The sequence below is a fragment of the Oreochromis niloticus genome, linkage group LG16 (genome assembly GCF_001858045.2).
Source record: "Oreochromis niloticus isolate F11D_XX linkage group LG16, O_niloticus_UMD_NMBU, whole genome shotgun sequence".
NCBI classification, from domain to species: Eukaryota; Metazoa; Chordata; class Actinopteri; order Cichliformes; family Cichlidae; genus Oreochromis; species Oreochromis niloticus.
Genome location: NC_031987.2, coordinates 15,223,652 through 15,242,433, shown reverse-complemented (window position 1 = coordinate 15,242,433; position 18,782 = coordinate 15,223,652). Strand labels below are relative to the sequence as shown.

Sequence of the window (18,782 nt, the reverse complement as noted above, 5' to 3'; positions counted from 1 at the left end):
CACGATATCTCAGGAGTGCCTAAGGGGAATTTCTTCACATTTGGCACAAAACCATCACTTGCATTCAAGAAAGAACTGATTAGATTTTGGTGGTCAAAGGTCAGGGTCACCGAGGCTGCACAAAGAGCTTTTCTGCCATATCTGAAAACTTTATCTCTTAATTATCGTCCAAAATTTTGTTATAATTGGTGTATAAAGTGATGAAGTCATGAGACTTCCTGACCAAAAGATCAAAGGTCATAATTGCAGTTATATTGTAATGTTCTGCAAAAACACTTTTTTGACATTTTTCAGAACCAAAACACTCTCATTTGGTTGGATACAAATCTTTGGTGCCCATCTGTTGCATTTCTTCAAAGTTTATATTAAAGTAAATCTGTAAGTCTGGACAAACATGGTGAGCGGGAACTTGACTCACACACTACCGCAAGGTGTCATTCTAATTTTGCATACGGTGTCACTGTTGACTCAAAGCAAAGAATCCTGAATCAGAAATCTATGGGGCAAATCAGAGCTTACCCTAAAGAGCCAGAAATCCAAATGGGAAATGTCAGTCATGTTGTTGCTGTTACGGCACGAGCACCTAGTAGAGGTTTTTGACAGTTTTAGCTGTGTGGTGGCAGGCATATACCTCTGCTCCTTCCCATAGTAAAGAAGTAGCTAACTGTGCTTATTCTGTTTGTAACGTGAATTAGCATGTCGTTTGTTTAGCACTCTCGTAGGCTCACTGGATTCAGCTGTTAATGAAGTAACGATGTTGTGAAACTCTGCACATGTATAGTAGTTTAAAGGCTTTTTTTAACCTTTTTCAGCTCAAACAGTAGAAGGCCTGACAAGCTGTTGTCACAGCGAGGCTTAACTCAATGAAAGCAACAGTGCTTCTAAACCAAAAGCATGTTTAAGCCCACATTCAAAATACATACTTGTCATTTTTGTTAGTTATAAAAAATTAGCCACTGGTTGTCTGCACAATTGCTGGTATGGTAATAATTCAGAGTTATTAAACGTTAACCTATTAATGTTGAGTACCAAAGTTAATGCTGGTGTTATATGGCAGTCTGAAGCAGCGCAAGCAGGTGATGGAAATGTGCAGTTAGCTCCAGAGGAGAAGCTCTTTCTGTGAAGATGGCTCTGAGGCAGACAGGAAATTAGTTATTTTTTGCTGCACATTCATCAAAATAAAAATAGTCTGAGTATCCCAAGTGACTCTCGTGGATCTATTGAAGCCACAGCTGCATGTACCGTGAGCTTAGTATTAACTCTCCAATGAATTTCAGGTGTTTTGAGTGCTAATAAAAGAAGCCAAATGTTTTTCTTTTTCCTCATCTTACAGCCATTATCTTGTTTCATTTCACTACAAGTGCCATATTTAAAAGAATAAAATGCCCTTTTTAATTTTGTAATCTCTCCCTGTTAGTTTTCCTAAAATTATGATGTTAAAAGCCAGGCACATCCTGGTGCCAAGAACAAAGAACTCTGAATGGAAAAGCTGTTTGATATTTTCCTTCACCATTTCTCTGATAACCTTTGCTTTAATGGCTCACAGCAGTGGAATGTCAACAGGGATTGTCTGTGTTCAGTCTGTTGCTCTTGTGGAGCCCCAAACAGTGACATGCAGAATTGGTAGAGCATTAGGGAATAAAGTGCATGTTGCCGTATATATAGAATGTACAGTGTCGTGAAAGAATATTTGCCCTCTTGCTGATTTATTTTTTTCATATTTGTCACAACTCTCATGCTTCAGATAATCAAGCAAATTTTAATATTACACAAGGATCACCCAAGTAACTACAAAATACAGTTTTTAAGTGCTAATATTCCCCCTCCCTCTTGTTTTTTTAAAATTTTGTTTTTTCATTTTGAAAGCTGTACGCAGTTTCCCAAGCCACACCCAGGTCTGATTACTGCCAGACCTATTAAATAATAAATAATAAAATTAATAAATGCCCTGACAAAGTAGCCTAAAAGATCTCAAAAGCCAACGCATCATGCAGTGATCTAAAGAAACTCAAATACTGCTGAGAAAGAAAGTCATTGACTAGTCTGAAAAGGGTTATCCAAAAGTGGAGGACTTGGGAAGGTTCACCATTATTCCAAGAGTGGCCAGCCTACCAAAATTACTCTAATGGCGTGATGACGATTCATCCAGGAGGTCCCAAAAGAACCCAGAAAAAATGTAAAGAACTTCAGACCTCATTTATGTCAGTTAAGGTGAGCGTTCCTGCAAAAACCACTGTTCACCAAAAAGAACACAAAGGCTCCTCTTACATTTGCCAAAAAAAACATCTTGATGATTTTCAAGACTTTTGGGAAAAAGTGGACTAACAAGACAAAAGTTGTATCCCTTTACATCTGGTGTAAAACTAAGACGGCATTACTGAAAGAGAACATCATTCCAGCATGACAAATATGCAATAAAATAAGAAATCTGGAAGTAGGCAAATACTTGTCACGGGACTGTACCTTGGAATTTAGATTACAATCATATTTTGCTTAAAATAATCAATCTAATATATAATAAGGCTTAACTCAAATGTCAGTATTCATTTAATTTGTTAAGTCCATGTCCCATCTTTCACAGAAGTAGGCAATTATGATTTCTTTGGCTTCATTTTATTCTACATTAGGGGAAAACGGTGCTAGTCCCATTTTCAGTGAACTAAATAACGTCTTTACTCTTTTCCTTCATACCTGGCAATAAGTCAGAGCTCCTATGCTTATCATGCTCCTGGACTTAGTCTATCCAAATTCAAAATATAAACACATTTCACTGATGAAATTCAAGTTAGATGCTCATTCATTACTCTAAGCACGACCAGTTTAGCTACCTGAGGGTCTTTAGCCAAGTGAGTTCATATTATGTGATTTAACTGCACATATTTTTGGTTTATTATTTTTAAAACTAATCTAAGTCATAACATAGCTGTTAGTGGGCTTTAATTGTCCCTTGTGTTTTTGCTTTGCATTATACAGACCAAAAACACAAGTGTTGTTAAGCATGTTCTGCAATAAATGACATCATAAATTGTGCCAAACTGTCTTAGAAAAGATGACCTCACCAGTCACTGAGATGTATGTTGTGTGAGCCAAGTCTCTGAGCAGAATCTATTAATCCTGCACTACCCTGTAATCAAAGTGTGTATTTGGTTTTGAAACGCTCCCACCACAGTCGTGGGAAATTTTAGAATTTTTAATCTGTACTCTTTTCTGCATCACTTTGTGGGAGAAATGTTTTTATTAATGGGAAAGAAAACAGAAATGGGACCAGAGCCACAGCTCAGCATTAAACTGTAATAAAACACAGCGAGGTGATCTGGAATTCTGTATCGCTTTCAAATTTTCTTAATATCGTCACTGCTGAGTCAACATGTAAACAAAGATGATCCTGTCCCCTTTCATGGTTGCCTCACAACCAGACATGAGCGTCATGAGTGTAACAGTTTGACATTTCCGCCCAATTTCAGGCTGCCTTTGTGTTCTGGTTTGAGGAACTAGTTGTTTTTGCTGCATCTGTCCTTCTATCTGTCTGTCTGTCCATTATCTGCTGCTTATTCTGGGCTGGCTTTCAGGGCCAGTAGTCTAAGTAGAGATGTCCGGACCTCCCTCTCCTCGTCTACCTCCTTCCCAAGCCAACTGCAATCTCTCCAGTGTGTCTTATGTTTGCTCTGGGTCATCTTGTTAGGGCATACCTAAAACACCTCACACAGGAGATGTCCAGTCTAGTCAGATCACTGAACCAGCTCAAGTAGCTTCCCTTCAGTGTAAAAGAGTAGCAACTCTACTTTGAGCTCCTCCTGAATAACTAAGCTCCTCAACCTGGCTACAAGGCTGAGCCCAGACACCCTTCAGAGGAAGCTCATTTCCGCTGCTTGTGCTCACTATCTTATTCTTGCACCCATTAGCCAGAGTTCATGAGCACAGGTGAGGGTGGGAACGTAGCTCGACAATTTTATTTTCACACTCTCTCTTCACCACAACACACCAGTACAGTGTTCACATCACCATAAACATCGCACCAGACATTGCTGGCTATGGAGATATGGATCAAATTTAAAACCCCTGGACTTTAATTACCTCAGAGGTGTTTAAGCAAGATAAGTGCTCGAAAAATTGTGGCTCACCACCGAACTTGGTTTTAGATGGACTGAAAAGAGGGAGACTATAACTAACTAAAATAAAGTAAGCATTAACCTTTAGTCAAGGTCCTTTAAAAATAAGAAGCCTGGTTTTTAAAAGGATGCTGCTTTGAACCCCGTAGATTGGCTCCGCTACACTTTTGCATATAGGCAGTTGGCTATTCAGAAATTTCAAAACTCTACTAAATGGAGAAACTGTTGTATAAGTTTATAATCTTGTATTTCTATCTTTCATCTGCCCACTGAAGTGTCTTTTGAATGTGTGAAAGCTGGAAGATCAGTGCTCTGTTATAAACATGTTAATCATGCTCTCTCTGACATTGCGACATTGAGGGCTCTTTGATTGTTGTTCTGTGTTTCTCTGCATTACTCTAATGCAGAGATGTGTTCACATGTCCATTAGAATGGTGATTTAGAAGATCAGCTATTAAAATTAATGTTTTCATTTTACAGCCTGAAATTTCATTATCGCAGTGTCACATTCTAAGGTTAAAATCTCGGACCCCTTTTTGTGACCTTCATATAGGGCATTCAGCATGTGCGCAGATGTTGGTTTGAATGTAACCAGAATCATCTGCTTCAATAAAACGGTGGACATATGGACACAGTGTCACTAATGCCTTGAAAGGCACACTCAGGATGTTTTTTTATTGCTTCATTTGGCACACTACAGTCCCACCTCCCATTACGGTTGCCATGTGATTTATGTTGTGCTCTTTGGAGAGTGAGACAGACGGGAGCTGGGAGTGAAAATACTGTGATAGCTTTGTTTACCTTGATCTTGACTGCCTTTTATTTCTTCTTGGACATTGACAGCAAGACGCAAAGGCTTTAAAAACTCTTAGGCCTCATATTTTCACATGTATAAATGCTGTTTCTTATTTAGAAAATGCAGGTTGTTGCAAATGCAATGTCAAACCATAAAGACTCTCAAAACCTTTTTACGTATACAGACAGATTTTGCAAGTTCTTTCTAATAATGCACTACGTGATCTCTTTACAGTTGATTACTGAGTAAATAAGCAATAATCATAATAGCAGGGGAGTCTTTTGTTCAGTGGAATAAAAAAGATATCCGTTACTCTGAAGCAGTTATTTTAGCAAGCTTTGTAGCAGCAGTGTGCTCATGTTTGATTTTTACAGTTGTTTCCTGTTGGATAATTGAACCTGATTTATATTCTCAGTATTTTTTCCCACTCTTTATATGGCTTACGCACCTTTTCATAAAATTAACTGACGGACTGAGTTGCTGAATTCCTGTAAGACTTGTGTCAGTCTAAAGCTAAGTGAAATTGCATAGGAAAGCCTTGTTTTAAATGCTATTTTAAATGCATGTTCTGCAAAGTGTGCAAAAAACTGCAAAGTATCAATAATTTTTACATCTTTTTGCTATATGCTCACAATATCATATCTTCAGTTTATCATAAACTAATAATCATTTTGCACCATTATTTGCTGAAGGAATTATTACAGAAATTATAGAGGATGTAGTTTTCAATAACAAAACAACGGTGTACATGTGACTGTTTGTAATAAGAGTCGGCTTACCTTACAAAATAAAGACATGCATATGGTTGGAAGGTTAAGGATAATTAGGCAATGAACAGGCGTACTGTATCTTTAATTTTTACAGTTGCCCTCATTAATTGTAAGTTAATGTTGTAAAATATACTGCTTTAACAATCAATTCACAATGGAAAAAAATAAGTAATTGGATGGCATTTTTCCCTGTCCTAGCCAACAACAGATTAATAGCATCTGAGGTGCATGAAATTATTTGTTCTTTTCTCTCTCTTTACCCCCTCTCTTCCTCCTTCTCTGTATGCGTCTAATTAAAAACTGCAGGCACAGCTACACAGTTTATTGCCAGTGCTTGCTGTTGATGGGGCAGCAGAAGGCAGGAGCTCAGGGAATGTGTTTTTGATGGATGTCAGACTGTGTAGAACATGTGGGACTCCTGTTTCCCGGCTTCACGTCCCAGCGCTAGATCACTCCTCATGATAATGATCCGCATGCACAGTGTGAAGGACAAATGTATCATTTGAATCGTTTGTCATGCTAAGGCCTCATGCCATTCGTCAGAGTCAAATTGCCACCTTAACTATGACTGTTTCCCGTGTAGCATTAGACTATACTTGTTAAAAATGGTCAAGACTAGAAGAAATGACCTTTTTCCCCCTTTTTTGGCACAGGTAAAACAAGGGCTTCTTGTTTTGCCTGTTCCAAGCAAAATTATAATAAAATCCCTGTGCCTTTTCTTTTCTTTTTTTTCCCCCTCATCCATTTCTCAAGAGCAAAAAGTGGATTATTATGCTGTTAGTAGGAGCTCAGGTGGATCTTTTTGCTGACCACACAGACTTTCTGGTGGTGGCGATGGTGGTTCGAGGTGTGTGGGGTTTTTGTCATCGTAATGACAAATGCTGCAGTGTCACAGAGCATCCCAGAGTCTGTTCTGGGTCTGTCTCCGCCGGTCAGTTTTGTCAACAAGTTTCTCCATAATTGTCTTATTTATCCACACCCACAAGTTTTGTATGAGCTGTTTGTTCTTTATGGCAACTTGACCCATACTGATGAACACAACATCTGGAAAGCACATGGATTCTTTTGTCTCTCACTATGCCAATAAAAAAAGGGTCAGTGCAAACCTGAGGTGAATAGTAACCCTGCTCTTGCAGACTATTGATTATGTAGCAGTGCAGTGTTTTGTTTTGTTTTTTGTTTTTTATGTACCGACTGCACAGTTCCTCTGTCATGATCCCATGCTTAGCATATAACATCATCAGTGATGTTTTAGCAGGTTTATATATAGAATATTTTAGATTGGGCATGATAGTAATTTAGTTAATTATAATAATCACCTTATTCCGATGTCTAGACTGCAGCCAAATGAGTGCTGTCGCACATGTACTATTTTCATTGCTTCACACCTATCACAAGCAAAAAAATTGCTCAGTACTGTCATTTATGGAAAATATAATTTTGTCACTGTAGTGTCAGTTAAATTAAATAATCACTCACAGTTGATTTATTTCTATTACTTTTCGAGGAGAAAAGCTTCTGTGGAAGCCAAGAAGTGTTTGTAGATGGTTGATATATTTTTAATTATCAGACCAAGCAGACAATATTTTGCCTCAAAAATACTTATCTGCCTTACTGTATGAGTAATATACTGGAGACGGTGCCATGTGCACCTGATGTAGGTTAGGCGGAAGTTTCCGTCTTAGCTGGTGGTATTGGTCACACATGGCACTTTATCATTCTTCAGGTGGAGTGGGAGTCGAGGCAGGGAACCATAACTTGTATTTAGAGGACATGGGTGGAATGAGGAACTGACTGAAACTAATAGGAGTATGGACTTCCAGCTGATCTGTGGGTGTACCACTGCACTTGTTATGTACCTACAGTGACTGCTGACATTCTCACATAAAGGTCTGCACAGCATCTCCACGTTTTATGTGTGTACATATACTTGGGGTAGGCTAAGAAAAGCTTCACATAACTGGCTTTAATTTATTCTCTACTAATTTCAGCCACTGTGAAGGTTTCAATCACTCCTGGCTTTTAAATTTCCCTATATTCCCATGTTTTTAAAAAAAAAACATTCACAAGAAATGTTTTGTGCTGAAGCAAAGGATGGCACGTTAATGTCTTAGAAGATGGATTTAACATTGGGAGCCGATGCTAATTAGAAGGGGACCAGAAATGTTTTGTTTTCTTTTACATACTCATTCCACATTCTTCATAGATGGGTGAAGAAAATGTAGAGCGCCTTTGCTTTGTTCAGCTCTGTCTCTGGTTAAATGGTGTTCAGGTTGTTGGTTACCTTTTTTGTCTCTAGAGTGTGCCTTCCATTAGCTGAAAACGACACTGTCTCTGCAGTTAGATTACTGCTGATCCATGCTGCTGACTGTTACTGATTTGTAATTGTTAGCAGCAGCCATCTGTTGTGCAAACAACATGTAAATAAGGAGTACATGAAGTAAATGCTTTAATATATATTTATGTAATTTATATATGCATATATATGTTTTATATTTGCTTTGCTATTTGCATTTAGTTAGTGAACCAATTCAAATTATCTGCATCCATGGAACTTGGTGTTTTTATTTATCTATCCATTTTTGGTACTGCGTGTCATCTCTGGCACTCACACTCACACCAAATTCACTGTATGGATTTTAAAGGTTTGTCATAAAAAAAACGGAATATTGTACTCACTGCTGTATTGAGTGAAAACACAGGTTAATTATGCACTACAAAAATTCCTAGTAACAAACTGTATCTGCAGCATGTTGCCGTAACATGAAGAAACAAAGTAATTAAAATCTACTGTTGAGTATTTATAGTAAAACTGCTCAGAATCAACTATGATGTTGAATTTTATATTTTACTTAAACAAGCGATTCATAGGGAATTGATGGAGAGAATTGTTTTCATTAGCATACTAAACATCATAGAATGAAGGGAAAAGTATAATGTAGCGAGGTCAAAGTAAATGTTTTTTTTCCCCTAATAATGCTTTATAAATATGGAAGCGCCTTTGTTCTACACAAACTCGCAACCAGCCATTGTAGCGAGCGTCGTCCTTTCCACTGAAGCATGGCTGAAGCTTTCTTGTCATTTATCTCTCATCAGTGCTGTTCCTGGTGACGGATGATACTTGATATTCAGAGGGTCGCTTTGTCTCCTCAAATTAATCAGATGCGCCTGAGAACCACCAGGGAGAAATCGTTGGTGTAATGTAAAATACCGTAACAAAGGCTGGCTGTAAAACACAATATGCAAGTATGTATTAAAAAGATTTTAATGGAAAATCCATGCTCTTTGTGAATCTCTGTGGTGTGATTTGGATGATAGGCAGGGAGGGGGGAACAAAAGTCTATGGGTCATGAGAGAAAATTGTAGAGATTACTTTACCACTCTTTTATTCATCTGTATGGACTTGATGTAAAGGTTATAGAAGGAAAACTGAAAATGGGTTTCCTAAGAGGCTAAAAAATTCAATTTTCTCTCATGATCACAGTTTATATTGCACTAGTTTCACATTAAAGAGCTTTGAAGACCTTTTCGATATGAATGACTTGTCACATGTATAGTCCTAGGCCTGTGCCTGTTTGCAAGTGGATTATGTGCCAAGATTTAACTTAATGATACGTCACTGTTAAGGTATCAGAATGCAAATGCAAATTCTTTACTATTGTAAGTCTTATAAGAGTCACAGTGGTATGTTGGCCATGAGTAGGTTTTTCTCCTTATTTATTCTTTTGTATCTTGTGTTGACTAAATTGTGTTTGACAGATATGGAGTCTGGTAGACCCCTGGCTTCATCACCTGCACCGTTCTCCCTTCATATGGCCTCATCTTCAGCCAGCTCATCCCCTGCTCCACCCCAGAAACTCCACACCAAGTCCAGAGCGACCCCTAGTCCAAAAGTCAGCTCTCCCATCACAATTTCTGGTATGTATAGACAGTATAGAGAAAACTTTACATTAGACTTAGATGTGCTTAAAGTGAGAGCACAAGGTTACAGTTAGTAAGGCTTTCAGCATTCATTCAAGTGGTTTAGGAAAAGTATTGCATTAGCTGTTTAAAAAAAATAAAAAAAATAAAATACAGACAGTTTTATACATAGTCCCATTTTCAGAGGCTTAAATTAAACCGTTGACTTACAGAACAGTTTCATGGCCAGATGAGGCCTGTTCCCCTACACTTCTATGACAAATTAAGGAGATAAAACATGTGGAGTCGATTTTGCATTTGGTAGCCGTTCACTGAAACTCTCTTTATCATATCCAAAGAGATCTCACTCCATGTAAAAGAGGCCATTATTAAGCAGAAGGACCAAAATAAACCTGATAAATCAAAGAGATAGCAAGTTTATAAGTGACTAGATCAGAAAAGAAGGAAACCATTGGCTGGCTTAGCAACACCAAAAGGCTATAGAAGAAAACTAAAGTACATGATCACAGAATTATTTCCATGGTTAAGAAAAACCATGGAACAACCACTGGTTATACAAAAAAGCCAAATTATAAACATCTAAAACATGTAAAACATCTTACCCAGTCCTGGTTAACAGCAAGAAAAGAAAACTTTGGCTAGATGAAACGAGATGGAAGTATAAAAAGTACAGAGAAGGAGAGAAACTGCTCCTGATCCGAAGCATAACAGCATAAAACATAGTCAAACATGATGGAAGCAATGTTATGGCATGGGCATGTTTGGCTACAGTGGAACAGAATTACTAATCTTTGTTAATAATGTGACTGCTGATAGAAGTACCAGGATAAATTATGAAATGTACAGGGCTATACTCTCTGCTCAGATCCAGCCAGATCCTGCAAAATTGAACAAACAACACTTCACAGGGCAAATGGACCCAATGTAAACTATGAAAGCAACGCAAATGTTTCTTAAGGCAAATAAATAGAATATTCTTTAATGACCAAGTCAATCACCCGATCTTAATCTACTAGAAGATCTTTTTCACTTACTCAAGACAAAACCAAAGGCTAAGAGATCTACAATCGTGGTAGCCAATGGCAGAGGATTTCAAGGGAGGAAAAAGATGGCATCAGGCAGTAATTGACTGCAAAGGATTTTACATCCAAGCACTGAAAACAATTCTTTTGTTTAAAATTGTTAGTTTGTGTAATTCCTTCTGAATCTATGTTTATTTTTATTTCAACTATGTATACAAATTTCTGAAATTGTCAATGCAGTACTTTTGTTAACCCCCTTGAATTAAAGGTGAAAGGCTTACAGACTGGAGCGTAGATCTTAATTAGATCACTCTCAGATCTTAATTAATTATTTATTCAGTTATTCTCTCATATTTCAGACAGAGTAAAAAAAATATAATAGGGAGGTTGAAGTTCAATAGTGCAGTGCTGCACGCAGAACCCACAGTCTTCAGTTCACTAGCTATGAATATAAATTTTAAATGTATCCATCATTCTGACTGACTTTTCAGACGGTCCACAAATTATAAATGCAAATTTATTTAAAGGAGCCATCCAGCTAAATTCTCCAGAAGAACTGAATTCAAATTTCACAATGCAGTCGAGGATTTAAGGCACCTTTCCTCCAGTCTTACATGTTACAGTTTTGATAGAAACGAAAAGGCCGTTGAATTAATGAATGTCAACAGTTAAAAAGCTGTGTGTGTCCTTGCGGATTTCTTTTGACAACTTTTAGCTCCCGTTTATTTTGTGTGATTTGACACGTCTGTCGGCCTCACACTGTGCGTGCAGCCACCAACATCTCTTGGTTTCTCTGAATACTAATTGTGGCCAAAGCTATTATGCATTAAGCAACAGTGATGCGTAAGCTGTCAGATACCCCGTGACCGCAAAATAATGTGCAAATTTACATATCCTGGTTTGTAATTATTTTTTCCTTCATGATAAGATGCCCGCAAAACCAGTTGTGGGTTTTGGGGGGTTTTTTGTGCGTGTGTGTGTGTGTGTGTGTGTCATGCTATCACCATGCTATCACAATGAAGAACAGACACTCTCATAAATAATTCATTTTTACATCCTTACACTCAACGTGCATAGAAATTTCCCGGATAATTTATTTTGCACTGAGCAGTAAATGCTGAAAGCGCACTCGCACCTCTGTAGTCACATCATTGTTAAGAGTATCAACTAAATTGAGTTCGTTCACAGATTTCTCATCCCCTTTGGGAGGTATGTATCACAAGCCCACTGATGACAACACTCCTTTGAACAGAATTATAGTTGAGCATTCCTAAGTTTGTGAGCTTATCTCTGAACTGTTTTATTCAGCACCACCACCAAGACCAAGTGTCTGATTCAATACTGATATCTAAGAAATTCCCCTCTTTTTGGTATTTTTTTTTTTTTTACATTTTTACTCTGGTAAAATTTATCACTTTGTTACTTTGTTGAAATACGAAGTCCAAAGCTTAAGGCCAAAGAATAAACTTTTTTTAATGTTATTTAACTATCCAGAAATAACATTTCTCTCTCTTGATTAATGGAAGTTTGTTCCTGTCTCTGATAACACTTATTAGGTCACTGTCAGTATTCACTGTACTACAAGGTTCTATTCTTGGCCCTCTTATTTATTTATTTTTGGTCTACGCTTAACTAAATATTGAGAGGCTAATTCTGATTTAAGAAAAAAGGGAGTTTGTTATTCATGCTTGTGTCAGTCCCAAAGGTGCACAAAGCCCTGTTCATTTTCTAAGGCTTTGTGATTTCTTTAAATCGCTTGTGACCAGATACAGACTCTGGACCAGCAGCTCCTGCGTTTAATTTGATCCTGCTTTTTCCAGCTTAGGTCTGTTGCAACTTTAAGCAGAGATGATGATTAGTCATCCTTTTATTTTAACTCTCTAGTCACTCGTTTTAGTAAGTCAGTGGCTAAAATTCAAAAGTAAATTCAAGTTATTTTTTTTTTCTTTTATTTAATACGATCTGTGTCTATTGGATATTTTTCTTTTAAATGTCATCATGAACCCATTGTGATGTGTGATAATACATTCTTTATTTAACAATATAGCCGCTGTATTGGGGATATATTGTAACAACATGTAGGTGTGTAAAGATTTGATAGGAAGCTGGATGGTGATCAGTAGATTCAGTGATTCTTATAACTGTGTCCTTTGCTCTCCAGGTCATTCGCTGCGAATAATGGAGGATGAATGTTTAAATATGTCTGTCAGCCCCAATGGTTTGAATTTAGCCAACTCTCCTGTCGCGCTCAACGCATCAAGTTCAAGCTGCTCTGAGTTTGGAGGCCTAGGATGTCTCGGTTTGTCTGCCTTGGCTGCTCCATCACAGCTTGGTACTTTTCCAGGTTATGATGCTTAGGATACTTATATATTTCATATTTTTCCCATTTTGATAGTGGATGTGAATCTAGTGAATACTGTGAAATAGGGCTGTTATTAAGTTAAATACAGTTCTCCACTAGTTCACTAACAGATTATTAATTCCTAACTGTACAATGTCTTGCTCTCGCACTCAGATTGGTGGCGGACATCTGAGACACAAGCCAGAGGAGCAGCAGCCTTCTTCCCCCCTCTTTTAGGTCTGCATCCCTTTGTTTTATCAACCTTCAAGAGCCACGATCCTGTTGATTTACAGTCACGGCCTTCAGGTAAAAGATCTCTTGAGAAATTATTCCCTAGTCTTACTTTTGTGCCCTATTAGGCAATAAAAAGGACGTGTAAATTAAAAGTGATTAACAAGGAGAGCGTATGCACAAATTACATACTGCTTTTAATATAAAACTTGCCTTGTTAAGTGCAATTACTGTGTGGTTGTTAACCTCATATACTTTTCTTGTTCCTTTTAATTGTCCTCTTAACATGTTGATAGTAATATGAGTCATATTACTTGTTCTCATAAGTGTCCACTAAAATAAATGTGCAATGCCAGTTTCTTTAGGTGTTAATGGAACAGTGAATGGCAGGAGTGCTTCCTCTCCTGCTGGGAACGCTCCTGCTATGAACACTAGTTCATTACTAGCAAAGGGAAAGAAGGAGACACCTCAAGCCAACAGTCATGAGCCGGGCCAGCTACATCAGAAAGCCGTTGAGAAAGCAAACCAAAAGGTTAATATTTGGTCAAACACTTAAGAGCCTTTGATAGCGGTGTATTCCACTCCATGCAAACTCACTTTAGTGTTTTCATCTATTGAAAGTTTACTGCTTAGTCCCTCCTCTATAACCTAATGAAAAAAATGTTGACTTTGTATTATTACTATTAAGAAACCCAACAAAAGACCACTAGAGACATCGAGCATGAGTGGCAGCCAATCAGAGTCTCAGTCAGAAAGCTCCAGCGATGTTGAGGAAAGCAGCAGCGACCCTGACGATATGGAAGAGGAAGATGATGATGATCAGAGCAGCGACAGTGAAGAATCCGATTATGAAAAACAGAGTCCAGTTAAGCGGAAAGTCAAAGTAAGTGTGTCTCTTGAACTACTCTGTAAACAGTGTGTTTAGCTAAGCTCTGAAAATCTGTTAAGATCAGTTTTTGCTGAAAACATTTTCAAAATATTTTCCTTTCAGTCTAATAGTAGATTAATCTGAAAAAGCTTGCTTCACCTTCTTTCTAGGGTAAGAACAAATAAAGGTTAATTTGTATTTGGAAAATAAAAAATGCTCTCTGTTGATTAGATGGTAGTTGGTTTGTCAATAGCAGCCTCTTTGGTGGGTGTCAAACTGGGCTTTGTGCTAGCTGACAGAGCTGCCACCATGAGGCTCTCTCAGTAGGAGCTGAAATGACATTCTGTCTTCTCTGTTTGCCTCATCCTCCTACTCAGCGGCTGACACACAACACTCCCGAGAGTAAAAAGAAGAGACCTTGCACTGTTGATGGCAGCTCAACTCAAGACAGACATTGTAACAGTGTTCGTTTGACTTCCTTTTATCACCCCCAGTCTTATTCCAGTCCTGCTGGCCTGCTTCAGTCTGCAGCACTGTTTCTCCAGAGGCCCAGGACTTCAGAAGAGGAAGGCCAGCAGCACACCAGTGTCATACAGGCCACAGGACTGGCAGTTAGCAACAGTCCCTTACCACAATCCCAGAGAGAGGCTTGTCCTCTGCCTTTTAGATCTTCTCCCAGCCCCATCTCCTTCTCCAGCTCATCAAAGCATTTGGCCGCTTTAACATCAGCAAAGCGCTTCCATCCTTCATCCTCACCAAAGCATGCTTCTGTCTCCTCTTCTCCTAAACCTCTTGCCCTCTGCTCCACTAAAAAGTCCCTCTCTCAGTGTTCCCCACTGAAACGTCTTTGTTCGCCCAAACCTCCTTTCCCATCGTCTTTACCCAAACCACAAACACTGCTGGCCTCAAAAGGAGAGTCCCATATGCCCAAATTTTTGATGCCCTCTAACAAACACAAACATCCCATCAATAACACGAAGGACAGCAGTGGAAACTTCCCAGATAAAAGCGTGTTACACTTACACACTTCTAAACTGAAACAGGTGAGTTACAGTATCGAAGCACATGAAATAAATGACAGCAACGAAGCCTAAAGCGTTTCCTCCTCCGCATCCACGCACACATAATCCTGTTTTTATTTGTTTATCAGCCATCATGGTTTCTGTCATGAAATGATTTTGTTCTTTCACAACAGAGAATAAATGCTCATGCGCCTTTATCTGGGCTTTTATCATACTTGGTGAGCATCTGACCACTACATCACTAGAAGTGACAGTGTGTTTAGCTCTTGTGGGAATACTTCACAAAACTGACAAGCAATTAGCTCTGTTATGCTTTGGGCTGTTTATTATCAAGAGAGAGAAATTGGCCTCTTTTGCAGGACTCTGTTATTGTCACTATCCTAAGAAGGAGGGAAATGTAGCAATCTGTAACAAGAGGGGTTTTAATTCGGATGATGGCTGTACATTAAATGCATGCTTTTGATTGCCAGATTTTGACAATGGCAACAAATAGAAGATGACAGCTAATGTCTCATGATGGCTGTAAGCCAAACAATTTGAAAATATTTCTCCCATAGCCGCCCGGGTTTCTTCATTGTTTCTGACAGGCTCGAGCCATCTCTTCATTGTTACTGTCACTTATTACACCTTAAATTCCTTAATTTACAGCCCACAGCAGTGTAATATGAGTGACAGTTGGTGTAATTATTTCCTCCTTTTTTGTGTGTTCCTTTTTATTTATTTTTTTACAAAGCCCCTCAATTCCACGGATTCTGTGAAGCAAGTTTTCTCTCAGCGACCAAAGAGCCAAAGCTGGTAAAAACAGAAAAGAAAAGAAAAACAGAAAATCACAATTAAGCGTCCACTTCATTGTTGCTGACACCACCTGAATTATAGTCGTATCAGTGAGATGTTTTCTCTCCACATCAGCAGTAGCAACATGTTCCTGAACCTTTATCCTAACGGAGCGATCAACGGTGCAGTTCAGGACGCCCCTCTGGCCCTCATCACTAGGCCCCGCATCCAGAGCAGCGCCCCCAACAGCAAGCCACTCTTAGCAGCCACCAGTCCTCCCTGCTCCATGCCTATCAACTTGAGCACTGGCACCAAGGAAATGTTGGACAGCTCCGCCTCCCCACTTAAGACTTCTGCTTCATCGGAACCCAGATCAAGGAAAACTACCAAGACTGTGCATTCGGGAAAGAGCCTCACCAGAACCAACACATCCTGTCTGCCTGTAGATTTGGTCAGAGGCAGTGTGCCTGATATCCACAGCAGCAAAAACTCGGACGACTCTTTAGGGGACGATTACGATGATGATGAGGATGAAGATTCTGGGAGCAGTTTTTCAGGTTAGATTAATTAGACCTGTCTTTTAATTAAATAAAGAATAACATGATCATACTTTATTGCTGATAGAAGCTGTGAAATATGAGGTAGGTCCTGGAAATTAGCTGTGCTCGGTGTGGTTTGAATGTGTGTGGACTGTTAATTAGGAAATAATTTATCTCTCTCTGTATGTGGCACACTGGAATCCCCCACAGAGTCAGAAAGCATCCTGGGGAGCGACTCTGATGCCTTTGAGGATGATGTCAAGGAGTCCGTTGAGACAGAAGCAGATAGCGATGCAGAAAGAAGTCCTCTGAAACTAGCTCAAACCTCATCGTCTACTCAAAAGTCCTCCTCGAGCCTCTCAGCCGCCTCCTCCCTGCTCAATATCCAGATTACCAAACCTCCAAGTCTACATAGTAGTTTTCTCAGCCCCACCACCAGCACCGGAGCAATGGGCAAACAAAGCGCACCATCACCACCCTTCACATTTGCTTCGCAGCCAGGTAATCAATCATAAGTCCATAATCCAATTTGATATGAAACTCAGCTACAATTCAGGCTTCAGTGAGAGGAGATGAGACATTTTGAAGTAAAATATAATTAATGATCTTGTCAATAAACTTGTAAAGTAAAAACATTATTAGGATATTTTACTCAAATATATACTACTTGTACTGCTGAACCACTGGGGCATCTGTGAGGCTTGCACCTTCCTACAAAACATTAAAATGCTGTTTTGTGTGGTGTTACATATCGATGCCCACATGCGGACTATAGTTTCATACTGAAAACCGTTAGCCGCCACAGGCACCAAACATGTCTCCTTGAAGCAGGATTTATATTTTAACGGATGGCAGGTCTGCGGATCTGCTGAGGTCCCTCGGAAGGCGAGAAAAGCGCTGAGTCATTTCTCCTGTTTTCTAGGATCGGGGAGGAGGAGGAGGGTTACGGATGAGAGAGTTCTGCGATTGCCTCTTGAGTTCGGGTGAGAGATTGTGCCTGCACTTTGTATCAAAAGAGCCAGATAAAGGTTTGATATTCTGACCATGCCCAATTTGTTCTCACTGTCATATTTGCTGTAGTGTTGGTGTTTAGGCTGTAGGTGTTAAAGTAAAATGTCAGCTCACTGATGGCTGAAAAGTGACCTTTCGCACATCAGCTGCAGCTAACTTTTTCTTGGTGGAGCAGCTTAAAACGCACAGTATGGGCACCAACAGAAAGTGCAGTTATATCTGCAGGTCTGCCACATCGGTTAAATATTAGAGTTTTCAGTTGAACCTAAATTAATATGACGTATTTATTCTTTTAACAAATCATTCTCTCCTTCACCATGTTATTTGTCTAATTCACTTTTAAGATTTTGCTGACTTGTGTAAACAAGACACACTGGAGATTAAAGTGGTAACCGTGCTTAGAAAACTGACCTGGGGTAAAGACTGCAGCTGGTACCCCCCAAAAAAACCCTTCCAGATTTGAATGCAGTGACATCTTCATCAATGTCCAAATAGAAGCAGACCACAAAAATAAACCTTCTTTCCTTTGGGGACTTTGTGAGTAATACATCATAGTGGGATGGAAATTAAATGAGGCCTGTCAGTTGGACAGCATTTGGGGTTTAATTGCATCCAGCCTCAAAACAGACATGCAACATTAGCAGCTCCCTGCCCACAAATTCTGCAGGCTTGAACGAGGACAGCCTTTCATCTTGTAGGGATGTTTTTCATTACCAGGTTCACAGGAAGCAGAGGCCGCAAAACTATATTTCAGCCTAGTTTTGCTGTCTGGGATAAGATCCCACATGTGTTTTCTGTAAGCTGTAGTCCAGTGGAGCTCATGGGAACTGCTGGGCTAGCCAGTGACCATTTATTTACACTCTGGTGAACAACAAGGCCACAGACTACACTGTGAGCATCAATTTTATATTAACTATGTTTTACTTGGTGTCTTTTTGTTTTGTTTTTTCCATTCAGGTGGCAGAGAGAGACACGCATCAGGACCGTAGCGGGGCGTCTACAAGGCGAGGTGGCTTACTTTGCACCGTGTGGGAAAAAGCTCCGTCAGTATCCTGATGTAGTGAAGGTAGTGGTATTTTCTGAGAAGTGGATTTAGAGCTTTTAATGATTGCATGTACTAATCAGACTGTTGAAGGATTATGTAATGTTTGGTGGTTCCTACCTGTGGATTAATTAGTGTGTGTTATTCTTTTGTCTGCAGTACTTAATCAGGAATGGAATAACTGAAATCTCACGAGACAACTTCAGCTTTAGTACAAAAATTAAAGTTGGTGACTTCTATGAAGCCAGAGAAGGGCCTGAGGTAAAGGTTTCTACCTTTTCATGTGTGTTTCGTACAGACGTGAGCTCACAGTAACAACAGTGATTATTATGTGTG

At 39.2% G+C, this 18,782-nt stretch overlaps 1 protein-coding gene across 16 annotated transcripts in view; it reads left to right on the top strand.

Annotated features, from left to right (window-relative positions):
* The window catches only part of baz2bb (bromodomain adjacent to zinc finger domain, 2Bb), a 48,053-nt gene that overhangs the window by 15,086 nt on the left and 14,185 nt on the right, over nucleotides 1–18,782 (top strand). For 10 of the 16 annotated variants that reach the window (XM_013272636.3, XM_019352501.2, XM_019352498.2 and 7 more), the window contains exons 2-13: nucleotides 9,435–9,593; nucleotides 12,780–12,962; nucleotides 13,134–13,265; nucleotides 13,547–13,722; nucleotides 13,879–14,073; nucleotides 14,436–15,101; nucleotides 15,814–15,875; nucleotides 15,990–16,411; nucleotides 16,604–16,894; nucleotides 17,316–17,376; nucleotides 18,362–18,470; nucleotides 18,606–18,707. In XM_013272636.3, coding sequence (XP_013128090.1) covers nucleotides 9,437–9,593; nucleotides 12,780–12,962; nucleotides 13,134–13,265; nucleotides 13,547–13,722; nucleotides 13,879–14,073; nucleotides 14,436–15,101; nucleotides 15,814–15,875; nucleotides 15,990–16,411; nucleotides 16,604–16,894; nucleotides 17,316–17,376; nucleotides 18,362–18,470; nucleotides 18,606–18,707 — 2,556 coding nt within the window. In that variant the 5' untranslated portion in view covers nucleotides 9,435–9,436. Of the gene's footprint in view, nucleotides 1–8,771; nucleotides 8,922–9,434; nucleotides 9,594–12,779; nucleotides 12,963–13,133; nucleotides 13,266–13,546; nucleotides 13,723–13,878; nucleotides 14,074–14,435; nucleotides 15,102–15,813; nucleotides 15,876–15,989; nucleotides 16,412–16,603; nucleotides 16,895–17,315; nucleotides 17,377–18,361; nucleotides 18,471–18,605; nucleotides 18,708–18,782 lie in introns of all 16 variants that reach the window. The other 6 variants (XM_019352494.2, XM_013272641.3, XM_013272645.3 and 3 more) reach the window with 6 other exon arrangements.